The 18,475-nt window shown below is 39.9% G+C and overlaps 1 protein-coding gene across 1 annotated transcript; it reads left to right on the top strand.

The window, feature by feature from the left end:
• Window positions 1–14,002: 14,002 nt before the first annotated feature.
• Window positions 14,003–15,752, top strand: LOC122002446 (3-ketoacyl-CoA synthase 6-like). Its single transcript, XM_042557620.1, has one exon. It carries the CDS (start codon window positions 14,080–14,082, stop codon window positions 15,586–15,588), a length of 1,509 nt encoding a protein of 502 aa, XP_042413554.1. The 5' UTR covers window positions 14,003–14,079; the 3' UTR covers window positions 15,589–15,752.
• The last annotated feature ends 2,723 nt before the right edge of the window (window positions 15,753–18,475 follow it).

An 18,475-nucleotide genomic window follows, 5' to 3' on the forward strand; every position in this document is an offset into this window, starting at 1 on the left:
TTGACCAAAAGCTTGGTCACTTTGTCATTGGCCTCACATCTTTGGATTTGTTCTTGGCTCCATTTGCTCCTTTTGAGAACTTTGCCCTTTGAATTCCTTGGAGCCTTAAAACCTTCCATTAGAACAAACCATTGCTCTATCTCCATCATCAAGAAATTTTCAATTCTTGATCTCCAAGAATCGAAGCTTGTGGATGTGTATGGTGGAGCCACCCTTGTATCAAATCCAAGTCCATCTTGGAATTGCATCTTGAAGTTGAGCTTCTTGAATTCTTTGACTTTGATGAATTTGCTCCAACTTCTTCACCCTCTAGCTTTGCTTGTTATGTTTTCCCCTTCCGGCGGTGATTCCGGTGAAGAGCAACCTTGCTCTGATACCACTTGTTAGGACCAAAAGTAGCTAGAGGGGGGGTGAATAGCTCGTCGCGTTCGCTCGGTGCTTGGCGTTGCTCGGCGTTGCTTGTTTCTTCAAGAATATGCAGCGGAAAATATAGAAACAAATACAACCATGCTAACACTAGGATTTTACTTGGTATCCACCTCCAAAGGAGGTGACTAATCCAAGGATCCACACCACGCACGCACCCTCCACTATGAAACACTCCTTTTCGGTAACTACCGAGGGCGGAGAAGCCCTACAAGACTCTCGGTACAAGAAGAAGGAAAGGGAAACAAAATACAAGCACAAAGCTTACAATGAATGCAGAAAACCCTAACCCTAGCTTCTCTTCTTGCCTTTAATCCGCCTCTTGACTCGGAGAGCTTCCAAGAACCTTCAAGAACTGGCGATCACGAGCTTTGAGAGTGTTGTGGAGGAGCTGGCGAAGATCTGAGATGAAACGGTGAAGCACTACCGAAGGAATCGCACGCCAACAGCTATAAACGACGCCAACGGTCGAATCCCAATCGATTGGATTGCTCCCAATCGATCGACGAGGCTCGATCGATCCACGGATCGATCCGGAGCGCCTCTGTGAAACATGCCGGATCGATCCACGGATCGATCCAGCGCTTATCGCGCGAAGCAGCGGCGTCCCAATCATGCGATGATCGATTGCCTCGATCGATCCACGGATCGATCCGGAGGGTTCTGTCGGGGACTCACCGGATCGATCGGCGGATCGATCCAATCTCGGATCGATCCACCGATCGATCCAGATCTCCGATCGATCCACGGATCGATCCAAACTCTGGATCAATCCACGGATCAATCCAAACTCGCTGGATCAATCCACGGATCAATCCAAACTTCCGGATCAATCCACGGATCAATCCAAACCTGCTGGATCAATCCACGGATCAATCCAAACCTTGGTTTTTGCCCAAAACCAAGTCCAAAGCCCCCTAAACCAACATCTAGTCAACCATGACTTGTTGGTACATAAGACCTAGCATCCGGTCACCCTTGACCGGCTAGGACTCTCTCACCAAGTGTCTGGTCAATCCCTTTGACCCACTTGGACTTTTCTCTTCTTGCCAAGTATCCGGTCAGTCCCTCTGACCTACTTGGACTTTTCTTTCTCGTGCCAAGTATCCGGTCAATCCCTTTGACCTACTTGGACTCTCACCAGATGTCTGGTCAACCTTGACCCTTCTGGATTTCTCTTGCCTGGCTTCACTCACCAGGACTTTCCCAATTGCCTAGCTTCACTCACTAGGTCTTTCACTTGGCTTCACTCACCAGGATTTTTCTCCTGCCTAGCTTCACTCACTAGGACTTCCCAATTGCCTAGCTTCACTCACTAGGTCTTTCACCTGGCTTCACTCACCAGGATTTTTCTCCTACCTAACATCCCAGTTAGGACTTCCCAGTCAAGTATCCGGTCATCCTTGACCTACTTGACTCTTCTTCAATCAACCTTGCATTGTCAAACATTGAAACCCAAACCAAGACTCAAGCTTGGTCAACTAGGTCAACCTTGACCTGAGGGGTGTTGCACCAACAAACGTGAGGAGTCTATGGCAAATGGGCGGGCAAAATATTATCTTCTGAATGTAATACCAAAGGAAGATTTCAAAAAGGTCGCAGATTATGAAAGTGCAAAAGAACTTTGGGAAAAGTTCTTGCAGCTCTACGAAGAACCTTCAGAAGCTGACACCTCAATAGACACCGAGCCACCGACAGAAGAGTCCGAAATCGAGGTAAGTACTACAACAGCCGAAGTACATCCCGAGATTGATGAAGGGGGAGAATCTTCAGAAGAAAGCAACTCGATAGGGGGAGAATCAATTACTGACAAGGTAAGTCAGGTATGGACTCGAACCTCTGATCAATTGAATGATTCAATCGAAGAATTGCCTGAAAATTTTTGCGAATCATCGAAAGAGTTTTTTATATTAGAAAATCAATTGTCAAACTTATCCTGCAAATTTGAAATATTATCGAAAGAGTTCTTCGAATTTCAAAATATCTTAACAAAAGAAGTTTGCAAGTCGGAAACTTTGCTAAAAACCTTTTGTGAATCACAAAGAAGTTTTTCGAAAGAATTATGCAACTTAGAAATATTATCGAAAACTTTTTCTGGTCCTAAAAATTTGGAATTACAAATTACTTTATTGAAAAAGTTTTATGAATTAGAAATTGATTCATCGAAAAATATTTTCGGATTAAGAAACCTATTATTAATAGATTCCTGCAAATTCTTATTGTTAAAAAATTCTGGCAAATTACAAAATATTCTTTCAAACGAATTTTGCACATTGCCAAAAGATTTTTTATATTATTGAGGAATTTTATCAAGTTAGAATTTATGCTATTTGAATATTTTTGTGAAATTGAAATTCAAAAAATAATAGAAATTAACATGATACAAATTGTTGCATGTTTAATATTTGTGGCTTTAAATTTGAAACAGTGTGATTTAAGAAGTTTTGATAAATTAAAATGGAAATTTAAATTCTGTTGATAAAGAGCATTAGAACAACAATTAAATAAATGCAAAGAAAATTTTTTTTACGTTATCAATTTTGCTAAATTTTCTTAGAATGATTTTTTTTGGTGAAAATTATTGCAAAATTTTCAAAGTTTTCGAAATTGCTCTAAAAGGATCTTAATGACTTAGAAATTCTGTTGTTTAGAGGTATTTTTTTCTAAGTCTTTAACCCTTAGATTATTTTTCTTGAAACCCCATTTTTATTGTGATCAAAGGGGGAGAAGAGAAAGTATAAGTCTAGGGGGAGGTAGAGAAAATTGAAATTTTCTGTTAAATTCTATTAAAATTTAATTTTATCTATCATGTTGCATGTTATTGCAATAAACTGTTTAATTTAATATCTATTGTTGACCCTAGCTTAACTTGGGTTGATCACACCAAAAAGGGGGAGATTGTTGGAACCCCAAGGTTGTTTTGGTGTGATCAACAAGTTAAGTTAGGTCCTGCGTTGTTTCTAACCTTGTGTCTAAGTGTGCAGGAGCTTAGGAGCACAGGTACTCGAGCGGAAGACGCAGCGAGAAGGACGACTGTGTCCGAGGGACGAGGTGTCGGAAGAACCGGCCGACGAGAAGGAAGTGTGCAGTGGTTCCGAGGTCTGGCCGGAGCGGAAGATTGCTCGGGAGCAAGAGACGCAGCGCGAAGGTCCACGGGTGCGACCGAGGACTAAGTCCATGGATGAGTACGGTGGACGAGAAGGACATGCGGTAATTCCGAGGACGAGAAGCCGAGGGACACGCCCGAGAAGACCGGAAGATGGGTTCGGGTGAGCCCTATTCCGGATGTCGAGATCACCCAAGCAAGCGGAGCCGAGCAGAAAGACCCGGAACGAGGCGAGTGAACCAGAGAAGAGAGTATGGACCAAAAGTCAACTGGTTGACTTTTGGCCCGGCGCCTGAGCTGTCCGGTGCCCGGAAGGACTTTTCACAAGATCGAGCTTTGACTGATCCAACCGCTGGGGATAAATTTTATCCCTAGGGCCGGAACCCATCCAGGCGCCCCGACCAAGGCTATAAATATAGCCTTGGTCCAGAAGCTTTTCAACAATCATGATCATTCTATTTCCAAACACTTGTATGCTTTAGTTGTAGTTAAGCTTCTGTTTTCTGTGCCTAAACGCTGTAAGAGGCTTCTCCGCCTGAAGGAGTTTTTGAGCTTAATCTTCCTTGGATTAACAACCACATCGGTTGTAACCAAGTAAACATCTGGTGCCTCGTTTTCTTCTTTTATGCTTTTATTTATCTGCTTAATTCATTTTACAAATGTTAGCTTAATCGTTCGAGGAAGGGCTTTTGTGTTTTATTGACAGGTTATTTACCAACCCCTCTAGTCGGCCCAACGGTCCTACACAATGAACTAGGTTAGTCATAAGAAAGTACTTCATCCTTACCTTCCAAAAAACGAAGTCGTCGCGATCGTAGAAGGGTGGAATCGTGATGTCTTCTCCAAGTCCATCCATTCTCTAGCTTGTGCTCCCCTGGGTATTAATCCGTCGAAGAGCAACCTCGCTCTGATACCACTTGTTAGGATCGACGGTCGCGGCTAGAGAGGGGGGTGTGAATAGCCGCCCCAAATTCTTCGCGTTTCTTCCTACGATTAGGGTTAGCGCAGCGGAAATGAAACCGTAGAAACGAAAAGGAAGAAGACAAACCTCAAACTCGATGGATGTAACGAGGTTCGGAGGTGATACTCCTACTCCTCGGCGTGTCCGTAAGGTGGACGAGCCCTATCAATCCGTCGGTGGATGAGTCCCCGGAGAACCGGCTAATAAATACTCCTTGTGGGTGGAGAAACCTCGCCACAATAGCTCGCAACAGCAATATGGAAATACAAAGAAGAGCAAGAACAAAATACACAATGAATGTACAAATACTCGCTTGCCTTCTCGTCGACTGAAGTCCCGGATGAAGCACCAACTTCACGGACGAATGCCAACAAGCAACTCAGTCGAAGAAGCTCACACGAAACTTCGGAGCTCAGTAAAGCTCAAGAGCACAGCTTCAGCAGAACAGCAGCTCAGTTCGGAGGAGGAAGAAGAAGAAGCAGAAGCTTCGGAGAAGTAGGAGTAAATTGATTGTAGCAGCCCTCGATCTCCTTTTATAACCTCTGATATCTTGAGCCAACCTGCGAACCTGCAAGCAAAAAGTCCAGAACACAGAAGCCCGAAATAACCTAGCCGTTGAGTCACAACGGCTAGTCCTGGACCGATCAGGCTCCACCCTGATCGGTCCAGGGGTGTTCTGATCGGTCATGGAGACCGATCAGGCTCTATGCTGATCGGTCCCCAGACCGATCAGAATACTTTCACAGAGAGTTGCCCAACTCTATGTGCGTACTCTGATCGGTCCCGGGGACCGATCAGGCTTCCTGCTGATCCGTCCCCAGACCGATCAGTAAGCTCACAGAGGCACACTGATCGCTTTCTGGTCGGTCTCCAGACCGATCAGGAAACCACAGTATCAGTGGATCGGTCACCAGACCGATCCAGATCTTGGTTTTTGCCCAAACCAAGTCCAAACCAATATCCGGTCAACCTTGACCTCTTGGTACATCATGCTTAGCATCCGGTCACTCCCTTGACCTGCTAAGACTCCCCACCAAGTGTCCGGTCAATCCCTTTGACCCACTTGGACTTTTCTCTTTGTGTCAAGTATCCGATCACTCCCTTGACCTACTTGACCTTCTCAACACCAGATGTCCGATCACCCTTGATCCATCTGGATTTTCCCTTGCCCGGCTTCACTCACCAGGACTTTCACCTAGCTTCACTCACTAGGATTTTCACCTGGCTTCACTCACCAGGATTTCCAATCTGCCCGGCTTCACTCACCAGGACTTTCCAACTGCCTGGCTTCACTCACCAGGACTTTCCCACTGCCTGGCTTCACTCACCAGGACTTATCCGTTTGCCTGGCTTCACTCACCAGGACTTTCCACATCCGGTCCAAAGAACGAGCTACCGAGCCCTCTCTGACCACAGTTCGGGGAACGAGCTACCGAGCCCTCTCCGACTTCCATCCGGTCCAGAGAACGAGCTCCTGAGCCCTCTCTGACCACAGTCCGGAGAACGAGCTACCGAGCCCTCTCCGACTTCCATCCGGTCCAGAGAACGAGCTCCCGAGCCCTCTCTGACCACAGTCCGGAGAACGAGCTACCGAGCCCTCTCCGACTTCCCATGTGCCAAGCTTCCATACTTGGACTTCTTCATGCCAAGTCTCCATACTTGGACTTTTCCCGTGCCAAGCTCCCTGCTTGGACTTTTCACCATGCCAAACTCCCTGCTTGGACTTTTCACCATGCCAAACTCCCTGCTTGGACTTTTCCCATGCCAAGCTCCCTGCTTGGACTTTTCCGAGTCAAGTCAACTCACCTCGGATCAACCAAGTCAACCTTGACCATGGGTTGCACCCACAATCTCCCAAGCTTGTATCCTTGTAAAACATCAAGATACAACTTTTCTGTTCACGTCAAACATTGTCAAACATAACTCGTCAAACATCAAAACACAACTCGAGTCAAGTCAACTCGAGTCTGGTCAACCAGGTCAACCTTGACCTAAGGTTGCACCAACATCTACCACATGCATAATGCGGAACCTCCCACCACCCAATGGGAGTCTGCTGTTCTTCATCCATCACCCAATATACCCTGACACCAGACATTCTTTGATATTTTATGATTGTAGAGATTATGAGAAGCAGTATTAAAAGTGAGGTTCTCTCTGATAGTCAGGTACGCGTGCCTACACACATCTACTATTGTACTACTGTTCACTTTCTTTCGTACTTTTCGCTTGGTGTTGCTCCTGACTTGAGTGTTGAAGGGTCTGCGTCAGGGACCTCTTCTCTGGTTATGGGCTCTAATGTTCCTATGTGATATGGTTGTGTGTGTGTAGGCTCGAGTTGTCCTCGGCGACCTTTACCCCCCCCCACCTCTCTTCAGTTAAGGGTTCGAAGGTCGTAACCCATCCTCCAACCCGCAGGTCAAAGTCTTCGCCCCTTCAAAGTGTGCACCCTCATCACCGGCTCCTCCATCCAATTCAACTTTCGAATGGGATCAACGACCTTGACCATATATCTCACGATCTTCTAGATCTTGTGTCGCTAGATACTGGAATAACTTTGTGACTTGTCTCTGTAGATCTTAAAGTATCTCATCTTTGCTGCTATGATCACGGTGTGAGGCTTCCTCAGCTGAAACTTGCCTATGACAACTTCGATCACGACCACGACGACCATCCATGGGATCTAATGCTCTGATATCAACTAACACAGGGGAAGAAACTCTAGGTCCGAAGTTCAAATTAAATGTTTGCGGAGAAAGACATAAGAAAATAATTTGTAAACAAAGAAAAACCACCTCTAAGTTTAAATGAAACTAATTTATTTATTTAAATCAAAACCAAATTCAACATCAACATCAATATATTTTTACAATAGCTCTAAATTGGTTTAAAAATAAGAAAAAGTTACAATAGAAAAAGAAAAAATTAAAAAGAACTAATTAAAAAAATAATAAAATATATACTAACTTTAAGAAAAGAAAATTATTCCCAAAGAAAAGAGATAAAATATAAATAATTTTTAGAAAAGAAAACTAATTCTAAAAATTTGAAACAAATTAAAAAAATAATTAAAAGACCAAATCTAGAGTTTTGGAGATCCGATTCACGTGAACCATGATGTCGCAACATGGTCGTTCCCTTGGGGCATGGGTTGGTCATGTCGGACACTGGAAAGCTAATTTCGTCTTGTCTAGACTCCAAATAGAGCACAACCACGTCAGAAGGCCACAGGCAAATCAACTTCTTTATCGGTAGTCTCGGTCATCCTTCTCCAGGGCCCAAAAAGGAGCCTAGTAGCCTCGTTTTCTTCTCATCATAACTTGGAAGGGAACATGACCCTGTTGGATGATATGAGATGATTGTGTCCCTGTATATTCTTGCATCAACTAAATCATAAATGCTAGTCTCTAAAATGAGTAACCTTTTATCCTTATTCATTAGGTGAATCAATTGACTATGAATATATTTAGAATATATAGTAAATATTGATGTATTTCATGATAACTATCATATATACCACCATATTTTACTATAGTATATTCAAAGACTTTATCTATGCATTTAACATGAGTATAAAGATAAAGTAAATATCAAACTGAATTTAATTATATTAAAATAAAGGTTATTTATTTACAAAGCTAATCAATAGTTGATTTTACAGGCACCTACTCTAACATGTACTTCCTTTCTCCTACCGTCAAGCCCACCAAGCTAGAGCCTGGGTAGGTTAACACTTGGCTCCACCCGTGAATGGGAATGGATAAAGATATAATAAATGGGGGACCTATGGTCATCCCTAATTGACCCATTATCATCCCTATTCACCTTAAATTAATAATAATAATAATAATAATAATAATAATAATAATATCGTAATTCTTTTGGCTTCTTGACATGACTTGCATGCCCAATAAGTAGAGTTACCTTCTTGACATAACTTGCACGCCCAATAAGTTAAATCAAGGAGCAGCATTCAAATCCTTATGCCTAGTCGTGTTCAAATCTTTATGCTCAATTGACTCTCACAACTATCAGTTGACTACCATCTAGTCTATTGGATCAAGTCGATTGAGTCTATATAGAAAGATATAAGAAATGATTTGTCATCAAAAGATTTTTTTTTTTCAAAATTTTGAATTCGTAATTGAAAGGTTTATCAAATTTTTTGGACTTAATTGATTGTGTTTTTTATAAATTAAGATTAATTACATGTGTCTAAATTCAAATTATCATATTTGATGCATGACAAAGCCAAGAATGATTTCAGTTACTAAAGCTTGGGTCTCACTGATAAAACCCTAGCTTGAGGGAAGTAAAATTTAAATTCATGATTTTTGTATCCCCTAACTTAAAAGAGGTCTGTCAAATGAAAAAAATAAGTAGATTGTTGATGCAATTATACTCAAAATGGTGATGTTTGACTAATATTTTTTCGATTTATTTGGCTTAGAGTTTTATTTTTAATTTTTATCTGTGTTACTAATATGTGTGAATTTGTAGGGGTTTGATAACACCGACATGAAGCTTGTAAATCTTATAACTCGATGAGATTGAGTTAGTTGTGATGTTGACTTGGTGGTGCCAAATTGGTTTATTTCAAAAGGTCCACATAAATTTAGAAAATGATGGTTTAATTAAGGGGCCATAGGATTAAGAGACTAGAGATGGTGTAACATCTTTTGAAGCTAAGGGATGCATAAGAGGAGGATTCCATAAATGATAGTGAAGGATAACTCTTCGAAGAAGACGTATAGCTACCACCATCGGATAATGAGTTGTAAGAGATTATATGACTTGTAATCTTTGGGAGAGGCTTTGAAGGGAAATATGAGTTCTTGGTCGTTATCTAAGTACGGGCTTAATCTTGAAAGATTACGAGGGCTTATGAAGTGTTAGTGGAGCAAAATTAAAAATTGAGTTGGCTAAAATTTAATTCAATTAGTTAGGATGCTTAGCAAATGTCCTGATTGACTAAAATCTTGTGCTCAAGTAAGGATTAAGTCTCTATATAATTTGAGTCGATTGGAATGTCATTTAAGATGAATCATGTGATTGTTGAACCAGATAAAGTTCATGTACTGATTATACCTTATAATTTTTTTTCTTTAAGATAGTCTGAGAATAAATTGTGAGGGACATTTGAGTCGATTTTTATAGGTGTCATTCGATTAAATCCTTATAGGGTTGATTATGTTGGACACAAATAATTTATTGCTGGAGATTTTAGAGACTTAGCTGAATTTAAAATTACACAAAATTTAAATTCAGCTTACAGTTAAGTTGACCTCAGACTGCTGGTAAGGGATATTTTTATCCAAGTTCCAACCTTAGAGTGACTGAGTGAGTAGAGCGTCCGAGCAGTGAGGTCGGTCAGACGAGGCAGACAAGCCGAGCAGATTCGCCCACCTCCGGCTGTGTTTCGAGGCTTATAAGGGTGATTGCTACACATCCGTTTCAGGACAGCAAATTGGGCAAATTTTGCCCAATTCTCGCACACAAGTCAACTTGGTTCAGTACAATCCGAGCCCTCGATTTGTACCTCCACTGCACACCCACGCGTGAGAGAGAATCTCTTCTCATGCATTTGTTTATATCCTCAATGTATATGAATCAATATAAACTAACAAAAATACCTTAAAACTTTCAATGTGGAATTACAATCTCATTTACAATGGAACCTCTTTCCTCTTCCATTTATTCTCCATTCACTTATTCGATTAAAAAAAAATCATTGAAAGTTAAACTTATGATTTATTAATTCAATCAACTAAATATTATTAATTGATCAGATGTACGTAAACTGAGCCTGTCAATTGAATTTAGTTGTTGGTTAGTAAATGTGATGCTGCAATATAGGACTGTGCCCATTGAAGTGGCATACTGAGCTCCCCGTCAATTTTAGTTGACTTAATGGCCCCGAATTTAGTGCTTGGATTTCGTAAAATCTCCTAAAGACGCAATGCATCTTCGGCTCTAAATGAATTAAATTTTAGTCCACAGATTGAGTGTTGGAATGCACATATAATAACATCAATTAAATGAATACAATTTTAAATACATTTGTGTTAATTAAGTTTATTAATATTTATGGATAATATTTATAGACAAAATTCATAGATCATAATCAATCAAACTTAAAATATAAAATTTTAAATAATCAAATAAATTTAAATTGAGAGCCTAAATAAATAAAACTCAAACTAAACTTGAATCAAATTCAAACTCATAAAAAAAACTCAATCAAATTTAAATAATCATTTCAACCGTTTAATTCAACTCAACTCAAATTTACTCAACTTTCTTATAAAATAAATTTAAATATCACAAAATTTAATTCTGGGCGGCCTGGGGGGGGGGGGGGGGGCTCGTTATAATAAAGTATTAAATTTTAATTAATTAGCGATAAAAGTTGTTGTAACCAAAACCCCATTTTTTTCATATGGCATTTTATTATATATGATAATATTACTATTGAGGAGCTTAATCATACACATTAGGACCATCTGTGGCAGCGAAGAGGGGTCTTACGCCTTCCTAGCTAATAATTGTTGATTTTTTTTCTTCTAAAATTCACACAGGTTAAAGATCCATTAAACGAAATAAGATCATTAGAAGTTATTTTTGAATTTTATTTTGTTAAAATTAAGAAAAATATTTTTGAGAGACTGTTTTTTTTAATCAAATAAACCAGATCTTAAGCTTTACTTTGAAAAAGGAGAATCAACTACTCTACTCTTGTTTCGAGATGTGACATGGGTTTGTGTTAATGGATCATTTTTGACCTAATTAAGAGTGAGATACTTACGTAATAATTGAGTAAAAATTAAGAAGTGTTTGTTTATACTCTTCTAATCTAATTTGGGCCGGTGTACTCTCACTCGCTCAATCATACAAATAAAATTGTATTGATTTTTATTCGATTTATGTCTCATTCGATCTATTATTAAAAGATGTGTCAAGATTAAATTAAAAGAATTCATATATATTCATAATAGTATGATATTATTTACTTTAATTTGGATCTAAGTCCTCATAGATTTATTTTTTTATATTATATCCAAAAGGCTTGACATGAATGGAGATATCTTTTATCTTATAAACTTATGATCTTTTTTATGTATTTTTATTATGGGACTTTCATTCAAACGAAAGACCATTATTATTCTCATGATCTTGATCTCCCCTCAAGGATTTGGTCACTTTTGACCTATTCTGGGCATCCCTCAAGCATCCAGTCAATCGAAGTCACTCCTCTCTTTTAAGACTTTTTACCATGTAGGGTTCACTCCCTCATGAATGAACTTAGAATTTTCTCCAAGCATTCGGTCACCCCTGACCATTATTTTCATGGTCCAATCCTCCACTCAAATATCCGGTTACCCATAACATGATTTGAGTCTTCCCTTAAGTATCCAATCAACCGAAATGATTTCTTTCCTCTAAAACTTTTTCATCACCCTAGTCATCCTTGATCTGCTTGTACTTTTCATTATTTAGAATTCACTTCTTTAAGATTTCCGTCAAATATCTGGTCACTTTTGACTTGCTTGAACTTTTCACCACCTAGAATTCACTTCTTTAGGATTTCCATTAAATATTCGGTCACTCCTGATCTGTTTGAATTTTTCGCTTAGAGTTCACTTCTTTGGAAGCCCACTAGTCCACTTACATGACTTGATTTGGACCATGACTCTAATATCAGTTGTTATGACTAAAAAATTCACATGTTTACTTAATGATATGAGATTATCTACTTTGGATCTAAATTCTTATGTATTTATTTTTGAGCTCTATTCAAAAGGCTTCAAACTAATAAAGTTATTTTTTTATATCTTTTAAATTGATGATTTTTTTTTCATATATTTTTAATATGAGACTTTTATTCCACCTAATATTACTGGAACTCTCTAATTTTATGGAGCCATGGACCATTTTATCTCCCTTTAAATGTCATTTCACTTAATCTCTTGGTTAATTAGACTATAGTGTAAAGTTGATGGAACATTAATTAATTGATTGATGCTATGATGATCAATTCAAACCCTAAACCCTAAACAAACTAGAGCTAGAGATTAAAATTTTTTTAATAAGATTTAAGAGTCAATCGACTAATAGTCACTATAATAATAAATGGTAGGATCAGGACTGAAAGCTACAAAAGAGACGGAAGGTGCTACACAGAAAATAACAACCAAGGGCAAATCACTCCCAAACTCGATCTGTCTTCTCAAAGCTTTTATTATTTTAATTTTATTCTTATTTTAATGTTTGTATTTTGTTTAATCAGTAAGAAGGGAAAAAGTGCTATATATTCATCCTCTTCTACCACAGAGACACTGATCCTAATAGAATTTGGAGTAGTGATCAGGTCTAACATAAACATATAGTTAAATATGAAAATGAGTAAGATTATTAATACAATCCGAACCCTAAATAGGTAGTGTTGTGGAGATTGCTAATATAGGCATGCCCAGTTTAGTCCTAATCAAGATTTAGATCATACGGTTAGATAATATTATGTTGATACAATAATATTGAAGGCAATATGACTAAGGTATGATTAATTAAGTTAAGCTAATATAATAAGTAGGCTAAGGTTGAGTAAATATATACTTAATATTGAATGAGATTCAAATGAATCGAGGAGGTTGATAAGACATTTGGTAAATGAAAAGTCCAACAAGTATTAACATTGATGATTAACAATTATCCAGAGGGTTGGATGCGTGATGAAATGATGATAGGTCAACCTTTATCTAAGGTTGGGTAAATGAAGTTATAGTTAACTTATTCTAACAAAAGTTGATGAAATTGTACATATCTAGCTATACCGAAAGTAGTCCTTGGCATAGTCTATAGCATTAAATTGTATTTATTATGAAATAAATTAATGGATTGAGACATTTCAATTTGGATAGAGATATAACGGAGTAAGTTAAAAATAGGAGGATTTACTGAAACTTTTATTTAGTAATTTTGAGAAATATTTCTAATTTTAAAAAATAGGTAAGAAAATGCATATTAAATATAAGCGAATACCCTCCTAGAATTTAGCTTACTCAATAAAAACCCTTTTGGAATATAATGTCTATATCAATACGTGTAGGGTTAATAATTACTTATACGAAGACTACATCTAACCGAACATTCATTAGAACAAAACGATGGTTTAAATGTCGGCCCGTCCACCGAGTCGATCTGGCTGCGCACATGTCTAGTGGCAGGATGGACACGCGCGTTTTAGCAAAGAAATCCAACATACGGATCTATCATAATCATACCGTTCCGTTATATATCTATATATGTATATAGAATTAATATGCGGCAAGTGTCTAGATCCGAACTACAGGGAGACAAACTTTAGTAGGTTTTAATATCGATCGGCGGGTAGTGGGCCCGGGCCGCAATTTGAAGTTCAACCTACTACCTGCCAACCTACTCGCATTCATGGCTATGGCTAGCTAGATCCTCTCACAATTAAACACAAACCTCTCTATATATATCAACCACCTCCTTAATTCCCTGCTCGCTAAGCGAGTACTAGTGTCAGTGAAGCTCGATCGATCGATCGGAATCTATATATAGTATGCCGTCGTCGGAGGTCCGGCCGGAGTTGTTGAGCTCGGTGAAGCTTAAGTACGTGAAACTGGGGTACCAGTACCTGGCGAACCACTTGGTGACCTTGCTCCTGGTTCCGGTCATGGCGGGCTTCCTCCTCGAAGTCCTGAAGCAGGATCCTGCCGAGCTGGTGGCGCTCTGGCGAGCCCTCGGCATCACCGCCGTGCACACGCTGTCCACTTTCTTCGTCCTCGTCCTCGTCGGCACCGCCTACTTGATGTCGCGGCCGCGCCCGGTTTACCTGGTGGACTTCGCCTGCTTCCGTCCCACTAGCAACTGCCGGGTGCCCTTCTCCACCTTCCTGGAGCACGCCCGCCTGATGCCCTTCTTCAACGAGAAGAGCGTCCGGTTCCAGGTGCGCATTCTGGAGCGCTCCGGCCTCGGCGAGGAGACGTGCCTCCCGCCGGCCAACCATTACATACCCCCGCGCGCCTCTCTGGAGGCGGCCCGCGCCGAGGCCGAGCTCGTCATCTTCTCCGCCGTCGACGAGCTGATCGCCAAGACCGGGCTTAAGCCCAAGGACATCGACATACTCGTCGTCAACTGCAGTCTCTTTTCCCCCACGCCGTCGCTGTCGGCCATGGTGGTGAACAAGTACAAACTGCGCAGCAACATCCTCAGCTTCAACCTCTCCGGCATGGGCTGCAGCGCGGGGCTGATCTCCATCGACCTCGCGCGCGACCTCCTCCAGGCCCATCCCAATTCCTACGCCCTCGTCGTCTCCACCGAGATCATCACGCCCAACTACTACGCCGGCAACGAACGGTCGATGCTGCTCCCCAACTGCCTCTTCCGGATGGGAGCCGCCGCGCTCCTGCTCTCCAACTGCCGGAGGGATCGCGGGCGCGCCAAGTACCGGCTGCTCCACGTGGTGCGCTCCCACAAAGGAGCCGACGACCAGGCCTACCGCTGCGTCTACGAGGAGGAGGACCGCGACGGCAACTCCGGGATCAACCTCTCCAAGGACCTCATGGCCATCGCCGGCGAGGCCCTGCGGACCAACATCACGACGGTGGGTCCTCTCGTGCTGCCGGTGACGGAGCAGCTCCGCTTCCTGGCGAGCCTCGTCGCTCGCCGCTTGATGGGGGCGGCGCGCCCCGGGTGGAAGCCTTACATCCCCGACTTCAAGCGCGCCTTCGAGCACTTCTGCATCCACGCCGGCGGGAGAGCCGTCATCGACGAGCTCCAGCGCAGCCTGCGGCTGTCGCCCGACAACGTCGAGGCGTCGCGCATGGCGCTGCACCGCTTCGGCAACACCTCCAGCAGCTCGCTCTGGTACGAGCTGGGGTACATCGAAGCCAAGGGCCGCATGCGCCGCGGCGACCGCATCTGGATGATCGGCTTCGGCAGCGGCTTCAAGTGCAACAGCGCCGTATGGCGCTGCCTACGCTCCGTCTCGACGCCGGTCGACGGCCCGTGGACGGAGTGCATCCACCGCTACCCGGTGGACATCCCCGAGGTGGTCAAGCTGCTGTAATAACTCCCCTTACGTCCCCTCTCTCTCTCTCCCTCTCTTGTCATCTTTATTTATATATAGTTGGTTAGCAGTTTCTCGTCCATGGTATCGTCCTCAAGCTAGCTCGTGTATTAACGGCAAGATTATCGATCAGGATTACGACGTGCATTGCATGCTCCTCATTATATTGTTTGGCTTGATGTTCAGTGGTTTCGACCGTTTGCACTTCTTCTACTCTGCCGCGCATAATAATCATAATAATTCAGTAGTGAGTGAGATTTGCATTCAATGCGGAACCGACGGACAAGTATACGCTGGCAGAGTTTTAATTCGATGCGACAGCCTCGCGGCCGTCCGCGTTAAAACGAGTGACTATATTTAATCGCCTCATCCTTAAATTGTATATTTACTAAATTACATATTTAATTTTCATCGTACCTTTCGTTCACTCTACATGTGAATTACAGTTATCCAAAATCAATTGATCTTGTCAGTCTACTATGAACTTTTTATAAATTTTCTATCCGACTGTTATAAATTTATCACCGTCAATCAATTGATCTTAAATTATGAGTAAGTATAACAAATTAATGAGTTTGATTTGATCTATTTTAGTCTCCTAGGGCGGTGCGATGATTAAGACATGGGGTGTTACCACATGAGATCTTGGGATTGAAACTCGGCGTGACCGAGCATAATCTCCCTCATGTCTTGGTCATTTGTACTAATGGTTAGTAACTACCCGTGATTTACCTCCTCCGTGTTGGCCTAGGGACGAGTTGACGGGAGCGCTGGGGCGAGCGAATCATTTTTTACCACATGATTTGATCTATTTTCGAGATGTTTAAAATTATCAGATCTAACCTAGAATAATTTTAAGAAGTTTTTGATGATGTTAATAACTGAGTATAACAGACGGACAGGGATCCTCTGGTCCAAGATTCTTGGATCAATCTTAGACCTTTGTATGTTCATTGAATGAATAGACTATACCCCATCTGTTAAATAGGCGAGGATCTGACCGTGATAAAATATTTTAAAACTATTTCAATTTCTAACCTAAGTTGTTTAATGTGGTTTTATAATTCGGTATTCATTTCTTTTACAGTAATTTTTATATGCAATAAGGACAAAATTAAAGAAGGAAACTTGAAGAAAAAATAAAACAAATCGTAAGAGCTTCATGATAAAGACAAAAACTATATATAAAGATAATAAAATAAGATTGGAGTTGTCGGACTGCTCTAGAAAAGTCTTCTGAATAGTTGTTTGTCTAGCTCTCCTTGTCTCATTATTTATTTTTAGTAATCAAATCCTTGACATTCGGAATAAAATAGTGAACACAAATTCTTTAATTATTTGGCCACTTCTGTTCCGTTTACTTAATTTTTTGTGGACTCAAATCTATTATTCGATACAAAATCTATTAGTCAACACAATTAGATAAGATTACAAGTACTCATTGCCTTGTGACCGAGGGCACGTCCGTCATGACATTGTCGCTTTAAAAGATATAAAAAAATTATTTTTTAAAAAATTAATTATTAACAGTTAAAATATTTCGTTGAGTATGTGATCTTTATGTGAAGGATTGTTACATTAGAAAAAAATATTCCATGATTTATCTAATATTGAATCGTCTAGGATAAACAATATACCCACTTACTTATCATCCCATACAATTTTATTCGATTAAAAGATGTTTTCAATCCATTCAAATCTAACTAAGTTGACTCGAAGCTTGTTAGTAACTCACGTAGATAAGATCCGTTCAATTTTTTTTTTTTTAATTCAAATAATAGATCAGTCAACTGTGTTATGTTATAAGAAAATCCTTCATTAGGGATCGAAAATTCAGTTGCTAAATGGATATAGCTATTGATTAGCGATCAAAAATTTGGAACATATTTTGTTGAGCCGTCGACTTCATTTAGCAACGGCAGGGCTGGCCCTAACTTTTGGGGGCCCTTGGCGAAAAGAGAAAAAGAACCTCTATGGATGCCCTTGGTGAAAAGAGAAAAGGGATTTTTTATAAGAATTTTTTTTAACATACAATTTGAATAGAATTTAATAGAAAAATTTAAAAACCAATATATTTCATTTAAAATATAATAAATTTCATACAAAATATATTTCTCAAGATTCTTCAAAAAGTGCAACATCATACAAAATATGTTACCCAAGTTTTTCCAAAAAGTGCAATACTTACAAAAAAAAAACAAGTATTAAAAATTCATTGAAAAAAATCTAGATCTTCTAGCATTTTGAGAAGTAAAATCATCAATAAGGTCTTCAAAATCAAGTTTTTCTAACACCTCATTTTCAATGTATAAAATTGTTAAGTCATTTACATTCAAATCATTATCATCATTTTCTCTTAATACTTCCTGCCCATATATTGCATAATTATGATCATAATTTTCTCTCAATTCTTCCCGTTTGTTGATTGTATTATCATTTAGTTCTTCTTGATTACTCGATTATTGTTCATTTGTTGCATTATCATTTGGTTCTTCTTGACTTTCTTCTTGTAATTTATCAACTAAATCTTCTATTGAAGAGCTAGCTATAAAAAATTTACGAAGAATACCTTTATATGTTTTAGTAATTTGTTCCACTCTTTTTCTTTTGTTTCTTTTCTGACTCCATAATGATGTCTTTAGAAACATGTTTGCACTACAAATTTCAAGTGTAAAAATAAAATATACAAAACTAGCAATGAAACAAACACAAGTAGTGAAAATAATAGTGAAAGAACAATAAAGTCTTTATGCTTGAAGCAATCGATATAATCTATTTTATGATAATTAAAATTGAGATGATTTATTTAAACTCTTTCAAATCTACAAGGAAAAACATAAAATATTGGACTCTAATGCAATATTAAAAATTAATATTGAATATTGAC

The sequence above is a fragment of the Zingiber officinale genome, chromosome 7A (genome assembly GCF_018446385.1).
Source record: "Zingiber officinale cultivar Zhangliang chromosome 7A, Zo_v1.1, whole genome shotgun sequence".
NCBI lineage: Eukaryota > Viridiplantae > Streptophyta > Magnoliopsida > Zingiberales > Zingiberaceae > Zingiber > Zingiber officinale.